General features: G+C 49.0%; 1 protein-coding gene across 1 annotated transcript in view; it reads right to left on the bottom strand.

Annotated features, from left to right (window-relative positions):
- Positions 1–17415, bottom strand: part of LOC115124218 (probable E3 ubiquitin-protein ligase HERC1) — a gene marked incomplete at both ends in the record, with an annotated part of 96567 nt that overhangs the window by 2253 nt on the left and 76899 nt on the right. The window contains 8 exon segments of the mRNA XM_065015299.1: positions 2462–2584; positions 3917–4083; positions 4528–4726; positions 6268–6550; positions 7103–7781; positions 14051–14156; positions 14159–14213; positions 14816–14997. Of these exon segments, the coding sequence (XP_064871371.1) occupies positions 2462–2584; positions 3917–4083; positions 4528–4726; positions 6268–6550; positions 7103–7781; positions 14051–14156; positions 14159–14213; positions 14816–14997 (1794 nt within the window).

Below are 17415 nucleotides of genomic sequence, written 5' to 3'. Positions count from 1 at the left end.
GAATGGCCATTGGCTGGCGAGAGAGATGGTCCATTAGAAGTGGTTGTATCCTGAATGGCCATTGGCTGGGGAGAGAGATGGACCATTAGAAGTGGTTGTATCCTGAATGGCCATTGGCTAAAAGTTGGAGACTCACATGTAAACAAGCTGGACCTTCTGAACTGACGGCTGACTCGATGTTTGCTGCTAACAGTAACCAGTAAGTGTTCTCGCGCATATTCAGCGATACAACATGTGATATTTATGATACACTACCTGCTCGTCCAACATCTCATTCCAAAATCATGGGCGTTAATATGGAGTTGGTCTCCCCCTTTACTGCCGAAACAGCCTCCACTGTTCTGGGAAGGCTTTCCACTAGATGTAGGAACATTGCTGCTATAACAGCCTCCACTCTTCTGGGAAGGCTTTCCACTAGATGTTGGAACATTGCTGCTATAACAGCCTCCACTCTCCTGGGAAGGCTTTCCACTAGATGCTTTCCACTAGATGTAGGAACATTGCTGCTATAACAGCCTCCACTGTTCTGCGAAGGCTTTCCTCTAGATGTTGGAACATTGCTGCTATAACAGCCTCCACTCTCCTGGGAAGGCTTTACACTAGATGTTGGAACATTGCTGCTATAACAGCCTCCACTCTCTTTCCACTAGATGGAACATTGGCTTAACAGCCTCCACTGTTCTGGGAAGGCTTTCCACTAGATGTTGGAACATTGCTGCTATAACAGCCTCCACTCTTCTGGGAAGGCTTTCCACTAGATGTTGGAACATTGCTGCTATAACAGCCTCCACTCTCCTGGGAAGGCTTTCCACTAGATGTAGGAACATTGCTGCTATAACAGCCTCCACAGTTCTGGGAAGGCTTTCCACTAGATGTTGGAACATTGCTGAGGGGACTTGCTTCCATTCAGCCACAAGAGCATTAGTGAGGTCGGGGCATGGATGTTGGGCGATTAGGCCTGGTTCGCAGTCTGCGTTCCAATTCATCCCAAAGGTGTTCGATGGGGTTGAGGTCAGTGCTCTGTGCAGGCCAGTCAAGTTCTTCCACACCGATCTCGATAAACTATGTATGGACCTCGCTTTGTGCACGGGGGCACTGTCATGCTGAAACAGGAAAGGGCCATCAGCAAACTGTTGCCACAGAGTTGGAAGCACAGAATCCTCTAGAATGTCATTGTATGCTGTAGCGTTAAGATTCCCCTTCACTGGAACTGAGGAGCCTAGTCTGAACCATGAAAAAACAGCCCCAGACCATTATTCCTCCTCCACCAAACTTTACAGTTGGCACTATGCATTGTCTTGGTATGAGGTAGTGTATAGTGAAGTCTGTACCAGTAGTCTTGGTATGAGGTAATGTACAGTGAAGTCTGTACCTGTAGTCTTGGTATGAGGTAGTGTATGGTGAAGTCTGTACCTGTAGTCTTGGTATGAGGTAGTGTATGGTGAAGTCTGTGCCTGTAGTCTTGGTATGAGGTAATGTACAGTGAAGTCTGTACCTGTAGTCTTGGTATGAGGTAATGTACAGTGAAGTCTGTACCTGTAGTCTTGGTATGAGGTAATGTACAGTGAAGTCTGTACCTGTAGTCTTGGTATGAGGTAATGTACAGTGAAGTCTGTACCTGTAGTCTTGGTATGAGGTAATGTATAGTGAAGTCTGTACCTGTAGTCTTGGTATGAGGTAATGTACAGTGAAGTCTGTACCTGTAGTCTTGGTATGAGGTAATGTACAGTGAAGTCTGTACCTGTAGTCTTGTTATGAGGTAATGTATAGTGAAGTCTGTACCTGTAGTCTTGGTATGAGGTAGTGTATGGTGAAGTCTGTACCTGTAGTCTTGGTATGAGGTAGTGTATGGTGAAGTCTGTGCCTGTAGTCTTGGTATGAGGTAATGTACAGTGAAGTCTGTACCTGTAGTCTTGGTATGAGGTAATGTACAGTGAAGTCTGTACCTGTAGTCTTGGTATGAGGTAATGTACAGTGAAGTCTGTACCTGTAGTCTTCTGTACCTGTATGAGGTAATGTACAGTGAAGTCTGTACCTGTAGTCTTGGTATGAGGTAATATACAGTGAAGTCTGTACCTGTAGTCTTGGTATGAGGTAATGTATAGTGAAGTCTGTACCTGTAGTCTTGGTATGAGGTAATGTACAGTGAAGTCTGTACCTGTAGTCTTGGTATGAGGTAATGTACAGTGAAGTCTGAGTCTTGTAATGTACAGTGAAGTCTGTACCTGTAGTCTTGGTATGAGGTAATGTATAGTGAAGTCTGTACCTGTAGTCTTGGTATGAGGTAGTGTATGGTGAAGTCTGTACCTGTAGTCTTGGTATGAGGTAGTGTATGGTGAAGTCTGTACCTGTAGTCTTGGTGTGAGGTAATGTATAGTGAAGTCTGTACCTGTAGTCTTGGTATGAGGTAATGTATAGTCTGTACCTGTAGTCTTGGTATGAGGTAGTGTATAGTCTGTACCTGTCCCTGTAGCCTCCAGAGCCTTGGTGATCTGCCTCAGAGAGAAGCCCATCTCCAGGAGGGGCACAGCGATGGCCGGGGGGGGAGGGGAGGTGGACAGTCTGCTGCTGGGGTCCGACAGGGCTGGAGAGGACAATAATTAGAGGACAGGAAGTTACCATCACATACAGAGACCAACAGGATGTTATCATCACATACAGAGACAAACAGGATGTTACCATCACATACAGAGGCAAACAGGAAGTTACCATCACATACAGAGACAAACAGGAAGTTACCATCACATACAGAGACAAACAGGAAGTTACCATCACATATAGAGACAAACAGGAAGATACCATCACATACAGAGACAAACAGGATGTTACCATCACATACAGAGACAAACAGGATGTTACCATCACATACCGAGACAAACAGGATGTTACCATCACATACAGAGACAAACAGGAAGTTACCATCACATACAGAGACAAACAGGAAGTTACCATCAAACAGGATGTTACCATCACATACCGAGACAAACAGGATGTTACCATCACATACAGAGACAAACAGGATGTTACCATCACATACAGAGACAAACAGGAAGTTACCATCACATACAGAGACAAACAGGAAGTTACCATCACATACAGAGACAAACAGGATGTTACCATCACATACAGAGACAAACAGGATGTTACCATCACATACAGAGACAAACAGGAAGTTACCATCACATACAGAGACAAACAGGATGTTACCATCACATACAGAGACAAACAGGAAGTTACCATCACATACAGAGACAAACAGGATGTTACCATCACATACAGAGACAAACAGGATGTTACCATCACATACAGAGACCAACAGGAAGTTACCATCACATACAGAGACAAACAGGATGTTACCATCACATACAGAGACAAACAGGAAGTTACCATCACATACAGAGACCAACAGGATGTTACCATCACATACAGAGACAAACAGGAAGTTACCATCACATACAGAGACAAACAGGATGTTACCATCACATACAGAGACAAACAGGATGTTACCATCACATACAGAGACAAACAGGAAGTTACCATCACATACAGAGACAAACATGATGTTACCATCACATACAGAGACAAACAGGAAGTTACCATCACATACAGAGACCAACAGGATGTTACCATCACATACAGAGACAAACAGGAAGTTACCATCACATACAGAGACCAACAGGATGTTACCATCACATACAGCAACAAACAGGAAGTTACCATCACATACAGAGGCAAACAGGAAGATACCATGGTCTGGAGGTCTGGGTCTCAGGGAAGGAGAGGCTCTGTGTCTACGTGTGTGTGTGTGTGTGTAGTACATACATGTCCCGGTCCTGTTGGCTGGTCTGGAGGTCTGGGTCTCAGGGGAGGAGAGGCTCTGTGTCTACGTGTGTGTGTGTGTGTGTGTAGTACATACATGTCCCAGTCCTGTTGCCTGGTCTGGAGGTCTGGGTCTCAGGGGAGGAGAGGCTCTGTCTCCGGCCCACCTCATCAGAGGGAGACGTGGGGAGAGAAGACACCGGGGGCGTCTGGGCACGACGCGTTGGCAGCAGAGTGGTGGTTGGGTAGCTTGAGAACATTTGCCTGTGAAGACGAGACATTGACTTTAAAAGGTATCCACAGTGTGTGTGTGTGTGTGTGTGTGTATCTACGTGTGTGTGTGTATAAGTAGAGGTTCTACAAAATATCCCAATGCCCCAGGGCAGTGATTGGGGACACTGCCCTGTGTAGGGTGCCGTCTTTCGGATGGGACGTTAAACGGGTGTCCTGACTCTCTGAGGTCATTAAAGATCCCGTGGCACTTATCGTAAGAGTAGGGGTGTTAACCCCAGTGTCCTGGCTAAATTCCCAATCTGGCCCTCAAACCATCACTTTCACCTAATAATCCCCAGTTTACAATTGGCTCATTAATCCCCCTCCTCTCCCCTGTAACTATTCCCCAGGTCGTTGCTGCAAATGAGAATGTGTTCTCAGTCAACTTACCTGGTAAAATAACGGATAAATAAAAAATAAAATAAAAATATTTACCTGAGCAGGCTAAGAGGCATGACCCCAGGGGACTCTGAGGCAGGGACAGTCTCTGTGTCTGTAACAGGTGTAGTGGCTGTGGTCGTGTCCTCCAGAGAGGAGCTCATGAAGGAGGTGGTGCTGGAGGCAGAGGGGCTGGTGGTGATGGGGGTCTGGGCCTGCTGCTCTCCCTGCCCACCCTCCTCACACTCTGGGTCAGCTAACACACAGGGAGAGAGACCACACACACTTAGTACAGAGTTAGTACAGAGTTAGAGTCAGAACAGAGTTAGTACAGGGTTAGAACAGAGTTAGAACAGGGTTAGAAAAGAGTTAGAACAGAGTTAGAATAGAGTTAGAACAGAGTTAGAACAGAGTTAGAACAGAGTTAGAACAGAGTTAGAACAGAGTTAGAACAGAGTTAGAACAGAGTTAGTACAGAGTTAGAACAGAGTTAGAACAGAGTTAGAACAGAGTTAGAACAGAGTTAGAACAGAGTTAGTACAGAGTTAGAACAGAGTTAGAACAGAGTTAGAACAGAGTTAGTACAGAGTTAGTACAGAGTTAGTACAGAGTTAGAACAGAGTTAGAATAGAGTTAGAACAGAGTTAGAGTTAGAACAGAGTTAGTACAGAGTTAGAACAGAGTTAGTACAGAGTTAGAACAGAGTTAGAACAGAGTTAGTACAGAGTTAGTACAGAGTTAGTACAGAGTTAGTACAGAGTTAGAATAGAGTTAGAACAGAGTTAGAGTTAGAACAGAGTTAGTACAGAGTTAGAACAGAGTTAGTACAGAGTTAGAACAGAGTTAGAACAGAGTTAGAACAGAGTTAGTACAGAGTTAGTACAGAGTTAGAACAGAGTTAGAACAGAGTTAGAACAGAGTTAGTACAGAGTTAGAACAGAGTTAGAACAGAGTTAGTACAGAGTTAGAACAGAGTTAGTACAGAGTTAGTACAGAGTTAGAACAGAGTTAGTACAGAGTTAGTACAGAGTTAGTACAGAGTTAGTACAGAGTTAGTACAGAGTTAGAACAGAGTTAGTACAGAGTTAGAAGAGTTAGAACAGAGTTAGTACAGAGTTAGTACAGAGTTAGTAGTTAGTACAGAGTTAGTACAGAGTTAGTACAAAGTTAGTTTAGAACAGAGTTAGTACAGAGTTAGAACAGAGTTAGTACAGAGTTAGAACAGAGTTAGAACAGAGTTAGTACAGAGTTAGTACAGAGTTAGAACAGAGTTAGTACAGAGTTAGTACAGAGTTAGTACAGAGTTAGTACAGAGTTAGTACAGAGTTAGTACAGAGTTAGTACAGAGTTAGTACAGAGTTAGAACAGAGTTAGTACAGAGTTAGTACAGAGTTAGAACAGAGTTAGTACACACTTAGTACAGAGTTAGTACAGAGTTTTTTTTCTCTTTAAATTTCTTGACACGTTACAACATCAGATTGTCTGAGAAGCCTTCAAGGTAAGTAGCTAGCTAGCTTGTAATCCTGGATGTGTTGTCAACCACATCAATATATGTTTAGACCCCAGGAAGACCCCAGGAAGGACCCAGGAAGGACCCAGGAAGGACCCAAGAAGGACCCAGGAAGACCCCAGGAAGGCCCCAGGAGGGCCCCAGGAAAACCCCAGGAAGACCCCAGGAAAAGCCCAGGAAGACCCCAGGAAAACCCCAGGAAGGCCCCAGGAAGACCCCAGTCCAGGGCCAGAGATGGAAAAGCCTTCCCTAACAAACAACATGTTATTTCCCTCAGTGTTACTCACCAGGTCTGGACTTGCCCCCACTGCAGTGTTCGTCCAGCAGCCCGCTGACCACCAATTTATAGATCATGGCCTGAGCCCTCTCCAAATCGGCCAATCCTAACGCCCGCTTGATGGGTGACCTCATCACGGCCCGCTTGACCATGTGACGCATCAGGAACTGCAGTGCCGCCCTCATCTCAACTTCCTCCTGGCACACGGGCGAGGGCGCTGCGCCACTAGGGGTGGACCCGGCGTTCAGGTCTGCATTGTGTCCACTGGGAGCAGGCTCCGGCTGAGCCTGGACCTATTACAGAGTGGGCCATTAGCAGACACCTTGACTGAGCCTGGACCTATTACAGAGTGGGCCATTAGCAGACACCTTGATTGAACCTGGACCTATTACAGAGTGGGCCATTAGCAGACACCTTGATTGAACCTGGACCTATTACAGAGTGGGCCATTAGCAGACACCTTGATTGAACCTGGACCTATTACAGAGTGGGCCATTAGCAGACACCTTGATTGAACCTGGACCTATTACAGAGTGGGCCATTAGCAGACACCTTGATTGAACCTGGACCTATTACAGAGTGGGCCATTAGCAGACACCTTGATTGAACCTGGATCTATTACAGAGTGGGCCATTAGCAGACACTGTAATTGAACCTGGACCTATTACCAGAGTGGGCCATTAGCAGACACTTTGATTGAACCTGGAGGCCATTAGCAGACACTTTGATTGACTAAACACATATACAGTATACTTGGGGCCAGAGACATTTTTCGCATTTCTCTGAGAGGTACTATATGTTGTGAGAGGGATTCGAACCCACAACCCTGATGAAAGATTACTAACCTTGGGTATGAGCAGCAGCTCAACATACTTGGAGCAGGAGAGCAGGGTGCTGAGGGCCTTCATGGCCCCAAGGTAGAGGTAGGACAGCTGCACCGCATGGATCTCAGACTGACTGGCCCCTGAGGAGGGAGAGCCATCGTGTCCCCGGCCCTCATGGCCCTTCCTCCTGTTGCCCTCCTGGGGGGTCTGAGGAGCAGGGGAGAGGGTCTCTGGTCCTCCTCCACCCTGGTGTTGGGAGTCCAAGGCGCAGGAGGAGATCTCGCTCTCTGATTTCGAGTTGGGCACCGCGTGGGCTTTGACCTCGTCCAGGCTGTGTGACACCCTCAGATCAGAGGTTGTCGCCGTGGTGACGGTCCCCGTTGTTGTTGTTGTGTCTCTGGGGTCTGGGGAGACCCTGTGTTGGTGGCTCTGCTCCGTCTCACTAGTTTTGTTGTTGAAGTCGTCGTTTGTCGTGGCGGTCGTCGTCGTCATCGTATCGTGGCCTCCGCCGCTACGGTGTCTCTTCTCGTGGCGCCGGGCGCTCAGCTTCCCAGCGTCCTCGTGGATGGAGGTGAGATAGGTGAGGTCGAGGAGCAGGGAAGCGGTGAGGCCTCGGAAGCGTGCCACGTCAAAGGGCAGCGGCTCGCAGGGCTCCAGGTTGTACAGGGGAGTGTCACTAGGCGACCAGAAAGTTGGGAAGCTTTAATGAAGAACCAGAAGTGGAGGAACACAAAGGAAACACAGAGTAAGGGAAAGAAGGAGAGGAAGAATGACATGGTAGAGGAGTAGAGGATGGGTGGTAGTCTGGGGGAGGGATGGATGGTAGTCTGGGGGATGGATGGGTGGTAGTCTGGGGGAGGGATGGATGGTAGTCTGGGGGAGGGATGGATGGTAGTCTGGGGAGGGATGGATGGTAGTCTGGGGGAGGGATGGTAGTCTGGGGGATGGATGGTAGTCTGGGGGATGGATGGTAGTCTGGGGGAGGGATGGTAGTCTGGGGGATGGATGGTAGTCTGGGGATGGATGGTAGTCTGGGGGAGGGATGGATGGTCTAGGGGAGGGATGGTAGTCTGGGGAGGGATGGTAGTCTGGGGGAGGGATGGTAGTCTGGGGGAGGGAGGGATGGTAGTCTGGGGGAGGGATGGATGGTAGTCTGGGGGAGGGATGGTAGTCTGGGGAGGGATGGTAGTCTGGGGGAGGGATGGATGGTAGTCTGGGGAGGGAGGATGGTAGTCTGGGGGAGGGATGGTAGTCTGGGGGAGGGATGGTAGAGGATGGAGGATGGATGGTAGTCTGGGGGATGGATGGTAGTCTGGGGGAGGGATGGTAGTCTGGAGGGATGGATGGTAATCTGGGGGAGGGATGGATGGTAGTCTGGGGGGGATGGTAGTCTGGGGAGGGATGGTAGTCTGGGGGAGGGATGGTAGTCTGGGGGAGGGATGGTCTGGGGGAGTGGTAGTCTGGGGAGGGATGGTAGTCTGGGGGAGGGATGGTAGTCTGGGGGATGGATGGTAGTCTGGGGGATGGATGGTAGTCTGGGGGAGGGATGGTAGTCTGGGGGATGGATGGTAGTCTGGGGGAGGGATGGATGGTAGTCTGGGGGAGGGATGGTAGTCTGGGGGAGGGATGGATGGTAGTCTGGGGGATGGATGGTAGTCTGGGGGATGGGATGGTAGTCTGGGGGGGAGGGATGGTAGTCTGGGGGGGATGGTAGTCTGGGGGATGGGATGGTAGTCTGGGGGATGGATGGTAGTCTGGGGGAGGGGTAGTCTGGATGGTAGTCTGGGGGAGGATGGTAGTCTGGGGATGGATGGAGTCTGGGGGAGGGATGGTAGTCTGGGGGAGGGATGGTAGTCTGGGGAGGATGGTATCTGGGGGATGGATGGTAGTCTGGGGAGGGATGGATGGTAGTCTGGGGGAGGGATGGTAGTCTGGGGAGGATGGTAGTCTGGGGGATGGATGGTAGTCTGGGGATGGATGGTAGTCTGGGGGATGGATGGTAGTCTGGGGGAGGGATGGTAGTCTGGGGGAGGGATGGTAGTCTGGGGGATGGGATGGTAGTCTGGGGGAGGGATGGTAGTCTGGGGGAGGGATGGATGGGGAGGGATGGTAGTCTGGGGGAGGGATGGATGGTAGTCTGGGGAGGGATGGTAGTCTGGGGGAGGTAGTCTGGGGGGGATGGTAGTCTGGGGGAGGGATGGATGGTAGTCTGGGGAGGGATGGATGGTCTGGGGGAGGGATGGTAGTCTGGGGGATGGATGGTAGTCTGGGGGAGGGATGGTAGTCTGGGGAGGGATGGATGGTAGTCTGGGGGAGGGATGGTAGTCTGGGGGAGGGATGGATGGTAGTCTGGGGGAGGGATGGATGGTAGTCTGGGGGAGGATGGTAGTCTGGGGGATGGTAGTCTGGAGGGATGGATGGTAGTCTGGGGGATGGATGGTAGTCTGGGGGAGGGATGGATGGTAGTCTGGGGAGGGATGGATGGTAGTCTGGGGAGGGATGGTAGTCTGGGGGAGGGATGGTAGTCTGGGGGAGGAGGGATGGTAGTCTGGGGGATGGATGGTAGTGGAGGGATGGATGGTAGTCTGGGGGATGGATGGTAGTCTGGGGAGGGATGGATGGTAGTCTGGAGGATGGATGGTAGTCTGGGGGAGGGATGGTAGTCTGGGGGATGGATGGATGGTAGTCTGGGGGATGGATGGATGGTAGTCTGGGGGAGGATGGATGGTAGTCTGGGGGAGGGATGGTAGTCTGGGGGATGGATGGTAGTCTGGGGGATGGATGGTAGTCTGGGGGAGGGATGGTAGTCTGGGGGATGGATGGTAGTCTGGGGATGGATGGTAGTCTGGGGGATGGATGGTAGTCTGGGGGATGGATGGTAGTCTGGGGGATGGATGGTAGTCTGGGGGGTGGATGGTAGTCTGGGGGATGGATGGTAGTCTGGGGGATGGATGGTAGTCTGGGGGAGGGATGGTAGTCTGCCCTGGGTGCCAGTCTGTTTCTACTCTCTTGCCATCTCCTTGTGGAATTGTCACGTCAATGTTTAGCATGACAACAATGACACCTCAGGAGTTTGCCTTGCATAAACAGATCTGGGACCAGGCTAGGTGGATGGGTGGAGGAGGGCTGGCGGTACAGATCTGGGACCAGGCTAGGTGGATGGGTGGAGGAGGGCTGGCGGTACAGATCTGGGACCAGGCTAGGTGGATGGGTGGAGGAGGGCTGGCGGTACCATGGTACCATGCAGAGAAGGGACCAGGCTAGGTGGATGGGTGGAGAAGGGCTGGCGGTACAATGGTACCATGCAGAGAAGGGACCAGGCTAGGTGGATGGGTGGAGGAGGGCTGGCGGTACAGATCTGGGACCAGGCTAGGTGGATGGGTGGAGGAGGGCTGGCGGTACAGATCTGGGACCAGGCTAGGTGGATGGGTGGAGGAGGGCTGGCGGTACAATGGTACCATGCAGAGAAGGGACCAGGCTAGGTGGATGGGTGGAGGAGGGCTGGCGGTACCATGGTACCATGCAGAGAAGGGACCAGGCTAGGTGGATGGGTGGAGAAGGGCTGGCGGTACAATGGTACCATGCAGAGAAGGGACCAGGCTAGGTGGATGGGTGGAGGAGGGCTGGCGGTACAGATCTGGGACCAGGCTAGGTGGATGGGTGGAGGAGGGCTGGCGGTACAGATCTGGGACCAGGCTAGGTGGATGGGTGGAGGAGGGCTGGCGGTACAATGGTACCATGCAGAGAAGGGACCAGGCTAGGTGGATGGGTGGAGGAGGGCTGGCGGTACAGATCTGGGACCAGGCTAGGTGGATGGGTGGAGGAGGGCTGGCGGTACAGATCTGGGACCAGGCTAGGTGGATGGGTGGAGGAGGGCTGGCGGTACAGATCTGGGACCAGGCTAGGTGGATGGGTGGAGGAGGGCTGGCGGTACCATGGTACCATGCAGAGAAGGGACCAGGCTAGGTGGATGGGTGGAGGAGGGCTGGCGGTACAATGGTACCATGCAGAGAAGGGACCAGTCAATGAACGAGTCAATAGTTTACGTACGGGATATGGATGATGGTGGATAAGTCCTTGGGAGGATAATGGATGACTATACAGGAGGTATTAATGGTAGTGGATGAGGGTGGCTAGAAGCATGGTGGGGTGGGTGGCTAGAAGCATGGTGGGGAAGCATGGAGGATGATAATGGTAGTGGATGAGGGTGGCTAGAAGCATGGTGGGGAAGCATGGAGGATGATAATGGTAGTGGATGAGGGTGGCTAGAAGCATGATGGGGTGGGTGGTTAGAAGCATGGTGGATGAGGGTGGTTAGAAGCATGGTGGATGAGGGTGGCTAGAAGCATGGTGGGGTGGGTGGTTAGAAGCATGGTGGGGTGGGTGGTTAGAAGCATGGTGGGGTGGGTGGCTAGAAGCATGGTGGGGTGGGTGGTTAGAAGCATGGTGGGGTGGGTGGTTAGAAGCATGGTGGATGAGGGTGGCTAGAAGCATGGTGGGGTGGGTGGTTAGAAGCATGGTGGGGTGGGTGGTTAGAAGCATGGTGGGGTGGGTGGTTAGAAGCATGGTGGATGAGGGTGGCTAGAAGCATGGTGGGGTGGGTGGTTAGAAGCATGTGGGGTGGGTGGTTAGAAGCATGGTGGGGTGGGTGGTTAGAAGCATGGTGGGGTGGGTGGTTAGAAGCATGGTGGGGTGGGTGGCTAGAAGCATGGTGGGGTGGGTGGTTAGAAGCATGGTGGATGAGGTGGCTAGAAGCATGGTGGGGTGGGTGGTTAGAAGCATGGTGGGGTGGGTGGCTAGAAGCATGGTGGGGTGGGTGGCTAGAAGCATGGTGGGGTGGGTGGTTAGAAGCATGGTGGGGTGGGTGGCTAGAAGCATGGTGGGGTGGGTGGCTAGAAGCATGGTGGGGTGGGTGGCTAGAAGCATGGTGGGGTGGGTGGTTAGAAGCATGGTGGGGTGGGTGGCTAGAAGCATGGTGGGGTGGGTGGTTAGAAGCATGGTGGGGTGGGTGGCTAGAAGCATGGTGGGGTGGGTGGCTAGAAGCATGGTGGGGTGGGTGGCTAGAAGCATGGTGGGGTGGGTGGTTAGAAGCATGGTGGGGTGGGTGGTTAGAAGCATGGTGGGGTGGGTGGCTAGAAGCATGGTGGGGTGGGTGGTTAGAAACATGGTGGGGTGGGTGGCTAGAAGCATGGTGGGGTGGGTGGCTAGAAGCATGGTGGGGAAGCATGGGTGGATAGAAGCATGGTGGGGTGGATGGCTAGGGTGGCATGGTGGGGTGGGTATGGTTACTGAAACAGAGCTGGGTGATGGAGGTTTACAGCATATTGATGTGAACATAGCCAGGCAATACAGACCGTGTATATATTATCTATGGTGGGGATACTATCTATCAGGATGATATATTATGGATCAGCCAGTGTAGATCTATCAGGCAGTGTAGATACTATCTATCAGCCAGTGTAGATACTATCTATCAGCCAGTGTAGATCTATCAGCCAGTGTAGATACTATCTATCAGCCAGTGTATATACTATCTATCAGCCAGTGTATATCTATCAGCCAGTGTATATCTATCAGCCAGTGTATATATTATCTATCAGCCAGTGTATATATTATCTATCAGCCAGTGTAGATCTATCAGCCAGTGTATATACTATCTATCAGCCAGTGTATATACTATCTATCAGCCAGTGTATATACTATCTATCAGCCAGTGTAGATCTATCAGCCAGTGTAGATCTATCAGCCAGTGTATATATTATCTATTAGCCAGTGTATATATATCAGACAGTGTATATATTATCTATCAGCCAGTGTAGATCTATCAGCCAGTGTAGATACTATCTATCAGCCAGTGTAGATCTATCAGCCAGTGTAGATACTATCTATCAGCCAGTGTAGATCTATCAGCCAGTGTAGATACTATCTATCAGCCAGTGTAGATACTATCTATCAGCCAGTGTAGATCTATCAGCCAGTGTAGATACTATCTATCAGCCAGTGTGGATACTATCTATCAGCCAGTGTGGATACTATCTATCAGCCAGTGTAGATACTATCTATCAGCCAGTGTAGATACTATCTATCAGCCAGTATAGATACTATCTATCAGCCAGTGTAGATACTATCCATCAGCCAGTGTACCTATTCAGCAAGACATCAAACTGCTTTTCAGTAAAATAAATCTAATTGAATATAAAGCTGAATCCTCCTTCTCCTGAAATTAATTTATTAAGTCGATTATGACGGTTATTTTTGAAAGAGAGGGGGGATCATGGTTATTGTCCATAATTGTTTGTGAAAAGATTATGCTATAATTGTGCCAGCCCTAATAATACGACATGCTTCTCTCAAGACCTTAGCCTGTTCTCAGATCAGTTTCTCTCAAGACCTTAGCCTGTTCTCAGATCAGTTTCTATCAAGACCTTAGCCTGTTCTCAGATCAGTTTCTATCAAGACCTTAGCCTGTTCTCAGATCAGTTTCTATCAAGACCTTAGCCTGTTCTCAGATCAGTTTCTCTCAAGACCTTAGCCTGTTCTCAGATCAGTTTCTATCAAGACCTTAGCCTGTTCTCAGATGAGTTTCTATCAAGACCTTAGCCTGTTCTCAGATCAGTTTCTATCAAGACCTTAGCCTGTTCTCAGATCAGTTTCTATCAAGACCTTAGCCTGTCTCAGATCAGTTTATATCAAGACTTTAGCCTGTTCTCAGATCAGTTTCTCTCAAGACCTTAGCCTGGTCTCAGATCAGTTTCTACCAATACCTTAGCCTGTTCTCAGATCAGTTCCTACCAATACCTTAGTCTGTTCTCAGATCAGTTCCTACCAATACCTTAGTCTGTTCTCAGATCAGTTTCTGACTATTCCCTTGCCATTGTCAAGCCATGAGAATTCCATTAGACAAAACAAAGCACAACAGATCTGGGACCAGGGTACCAGGACCTGCAGGGTCAACTATAATGTTAATACCTGATGGTGATCTCAGCCTCGTCCCACTGCACCTTGGCTGAGGTGCTCCCCTCCTTCACCACGCCCAGGAGAGTAGCATGCCGACCGGTCTGTTTGTGAACACAGCGCCCCCAACACGCAGCCCTGCGTCAGCACCCCCCATCACCGCCAGCACAGGCCACACCTAAGAGTTCAACATGGAAGGCCTTTAGGACAGACAGCGAACCTCTGAAATAGCAACTGCTGCTCCAGTTCACAATGAGCAACGTGCTACTTAAATATGACATGTAAATTACACAGTTATTACCAATATAAATATCCTGATGCTACATCACATACTGTAGTTTATTGCGGTGTGTCATGGTGCGGTGTTGTCATGGTGCGGTGTTGTCATGGTGCGGTGTTGTCATGGTGCGGTGTTGTCATGGTGCGGTGTTGTCATGGTGCGGTGCTGTCATGGTGGTGTGTCAAGGTGTGGTGTTGTCATGGTGCCGTGTTGTCATGGTGCCGTGTTGTCATGGTGCCGTGTTGTCATGGTGTGGTGTCAAGGTGGTGTGTCAAGGTGTGGTGTGTCAAGGTGTGGTGTGTCAAGGTGTGGTGCGTCAAGGTGTTGTCAAGTGTTTCTTGCAAATAAATTAAAAACGATTAGTCTGGGTACCAGTATGTTTGTGCTAACATTCCACACTCATGCCAAAAACATTGTGGAATAATATCAGAAACAGAATGTTACCCAGGCTAATAAAGACTGATAATCACAACAAAAGCTCAGTCAATAGATAGACAGACCTCTGTACAGAGGGTCCTGAGGTGGTGGTCAGAGAGTTCCCCCAGACCTCCATGCCCCTGGCGGCTCCCGTGTCCCGGCCGGCCCCTCTCCTCCTCCCCTCTCTGGGGGTCCCTGGACGAGTCCCTCTGGGCGTCATGCTCCTCTCTGCTCTGCACCGAACGACTCTTCTTTAACCTCTGACCTGATGTGTCACATGATGTGTTACTGTACATGTGATGGTGCTGACTGTGGGCCTTTTAATATTAACTCACAGAAATTATGTTTAAATCAGGTCAACATGTGGAAAAGTCAGGAAATTCAAATGAAGCAACAGAATCCCTGACTTTATCCAATGAGCATCACAAGCCCTAACTTTATCCAATGAGCATCACAAGCCCTAACTTTATCCAATGAGCAACAAGCCCTAACTTTATCCAATGAGCAACAAGCCCTAACTTTATCCAATGAGCAACACAAGCCCTAACTTGATCCAATGAGCATCACAAGCCCTAACTTTATCCAATGAGCAACAAGCCCTTATCCAATGAGCAACAAGCCCTAACTTTATCCAATGAGCAACACAAGCCCTAACTTTATCCAATGAGCAACAAGCCCTAACTTTATCCAATGAGCAACACAAGCCCTAACTTGATCCAATGAGCATCACAAGCCCTAACTTGATCCAATGAGCAACACAAGCCCTAAGTTTATCCAATGAGCAACACAAGCCCTAATTTTAGCCAATGAGCAACACAAGCCCTAATTTTAGCCAATGAGCATCACAAGCCCTAAATTTATCCAATGAGCATCACAAGCCCTAAGTTTATCCAATGAGCATCACAAGCCCTAAGTTTAGCCAATGAGCAACAGAAGCCCTAACTTTATCCAATGAGCAACACAAGCCCTAACTTTATCCAATGAGCATCTCAAGCCCTAACTTTATCCAATAAGCAACACAAGCCCTAACTTTATCCAATGAGCAACACAAGCCCTAACTTTATCCAATGAGCATCTCAAGCCCTAACTTTATCCAATAAGCAACACAAGCCCTAACTTTATCCAATGAGCAACACAAGCCCTAACTTTAGCCAATGAGCAACACAAGCCCTAACTTTATCCAATGAGCAACACAAGCCCTAACTTTATCCAATGAGCATCACAAGCCCTAACTTTATCCAATGAGCATCACAAGCCCTAGCTTTATCCAATGAGCATCACAAGCCCTAACTTTATCCAATGAGCAACACAAGCCCTAACTTTAGCCAATGAGCATCACAAGCCCTAACTTGATCCAATGAGCATCACAAGCCCTAACTTGATCCAATGAGCATCACAAGCCCTAACTTTATCCAATGAGCAACACAAGCCCTAACTTTATCCAATGAGCAACAAGCCCTTATCCAATGAGCAACAAGCCCTAACTTTATCCAATGAGCAACACAAGCCCTAACTTTATCCAGTGAGCAACACGCCCTTATCCAATGAGCAACAAGCCCTAACTTTATCCAATGAGCAACACAAGCCCTAACTTTATCCAATGAGCATCACAAGCCCTAACTTTATCAAATGAGCATCACAAGCCCTAACTTGATCCAATGAGCATCACAAGCCCTAACTTTATCCAATGAGCAACACAAGCCCTAACTTTAGCCAATGAGCATCACAAGCCCTAACTTGATCCAATGAGCATCACAAGCCCTAACTTGATCCAATGAGCATCACAAGCCCTAACTTTATCCAATGAGCAACACAAGCCCTAACTTTATCCAATGAGCAACAAGCCCTTATCCAATGAGCAACAAGCCCTAACTTTATCCAATGAGCAACACAAGCCCTAACTTTATCCAATGAGCAACAAGCCCTTATCCAATGAGCAACAAGCCCTAACTTTATCCAATGAGCAACACAAGCCCTAACTTTATCCAATGAGCATCACAAGCCCTAACTTTATCAAATGAGCATCACAAGCCCTAACTTGATCCAATGAGCATCACAAGCCCTAACTTTATCCAATGAGCAACACAAGCCCTAACTTTAGCCAATGAGCATCACAAGCCCTAACTTTATCCAATGAGCAACACAAGCCCTAACTTTATCCAATGAGCAACAAGCCCTTATCCAATGAGCAACAAGCCCTAACTTTATCCAATGAGCAACACAAGCCCTAACTTTATCCAATGAGCAACAAGCCCTTATCCATTGAGCAACAAGCCCTAACTTTATCCAATGAGCAACACAAGCCCTAACTTTATCCAATGAGCATCACAAGCCCTAACTTGATCCAGTGAGCATCACAAGCCCTAACTTGATCCAATGAGCATCACAAGCCCTAACTTGATCCAATGAGCATCACAAGCCCTAACTTTATCCAATGAGCAACACAAGCCCTAACTTTATCCAATGAGCATCACAAGCCCTAAGTTTATCCAATGAGCATCACAAGCCCTAATTTTAGCCAATGAGCAACACAAGCCCTAATTTTAGCCAATGAGCAACACAAGCCCTAACGTTATCCAATGAGCATCACAAACCCTAACTTTATCCAATGAGCAACACAAGCCCTAACTTTATCCAATGAGCAACACAAGCCCTAACTTTATCCAATGAGCATCACAAGCCC

The sequence above is a fragment of the Oncorhynchus nerka genome, unplaced genomic scaffold, assembly GCF_034236695.1.
Source record: "Oncorhynchus nerka isolate Pitt River unplaced genomic scaffold, Oner_Uvic_2.0 unplaced_scaffold_1533, whole genome shotgun sequence".
NCBI classification, from domain to species: Eukaryota; Metazoa; Chordata; class Actinopteri; order Salmoniformes; family Salmonidae; genus Oncorhynchus; species Oncorhynchus nerka.
The sequence above is the reverse complement of the archived record's forward strand: the minus strand, read 5'-3'. Positions and strand labels throughout refer to the sequence as shown.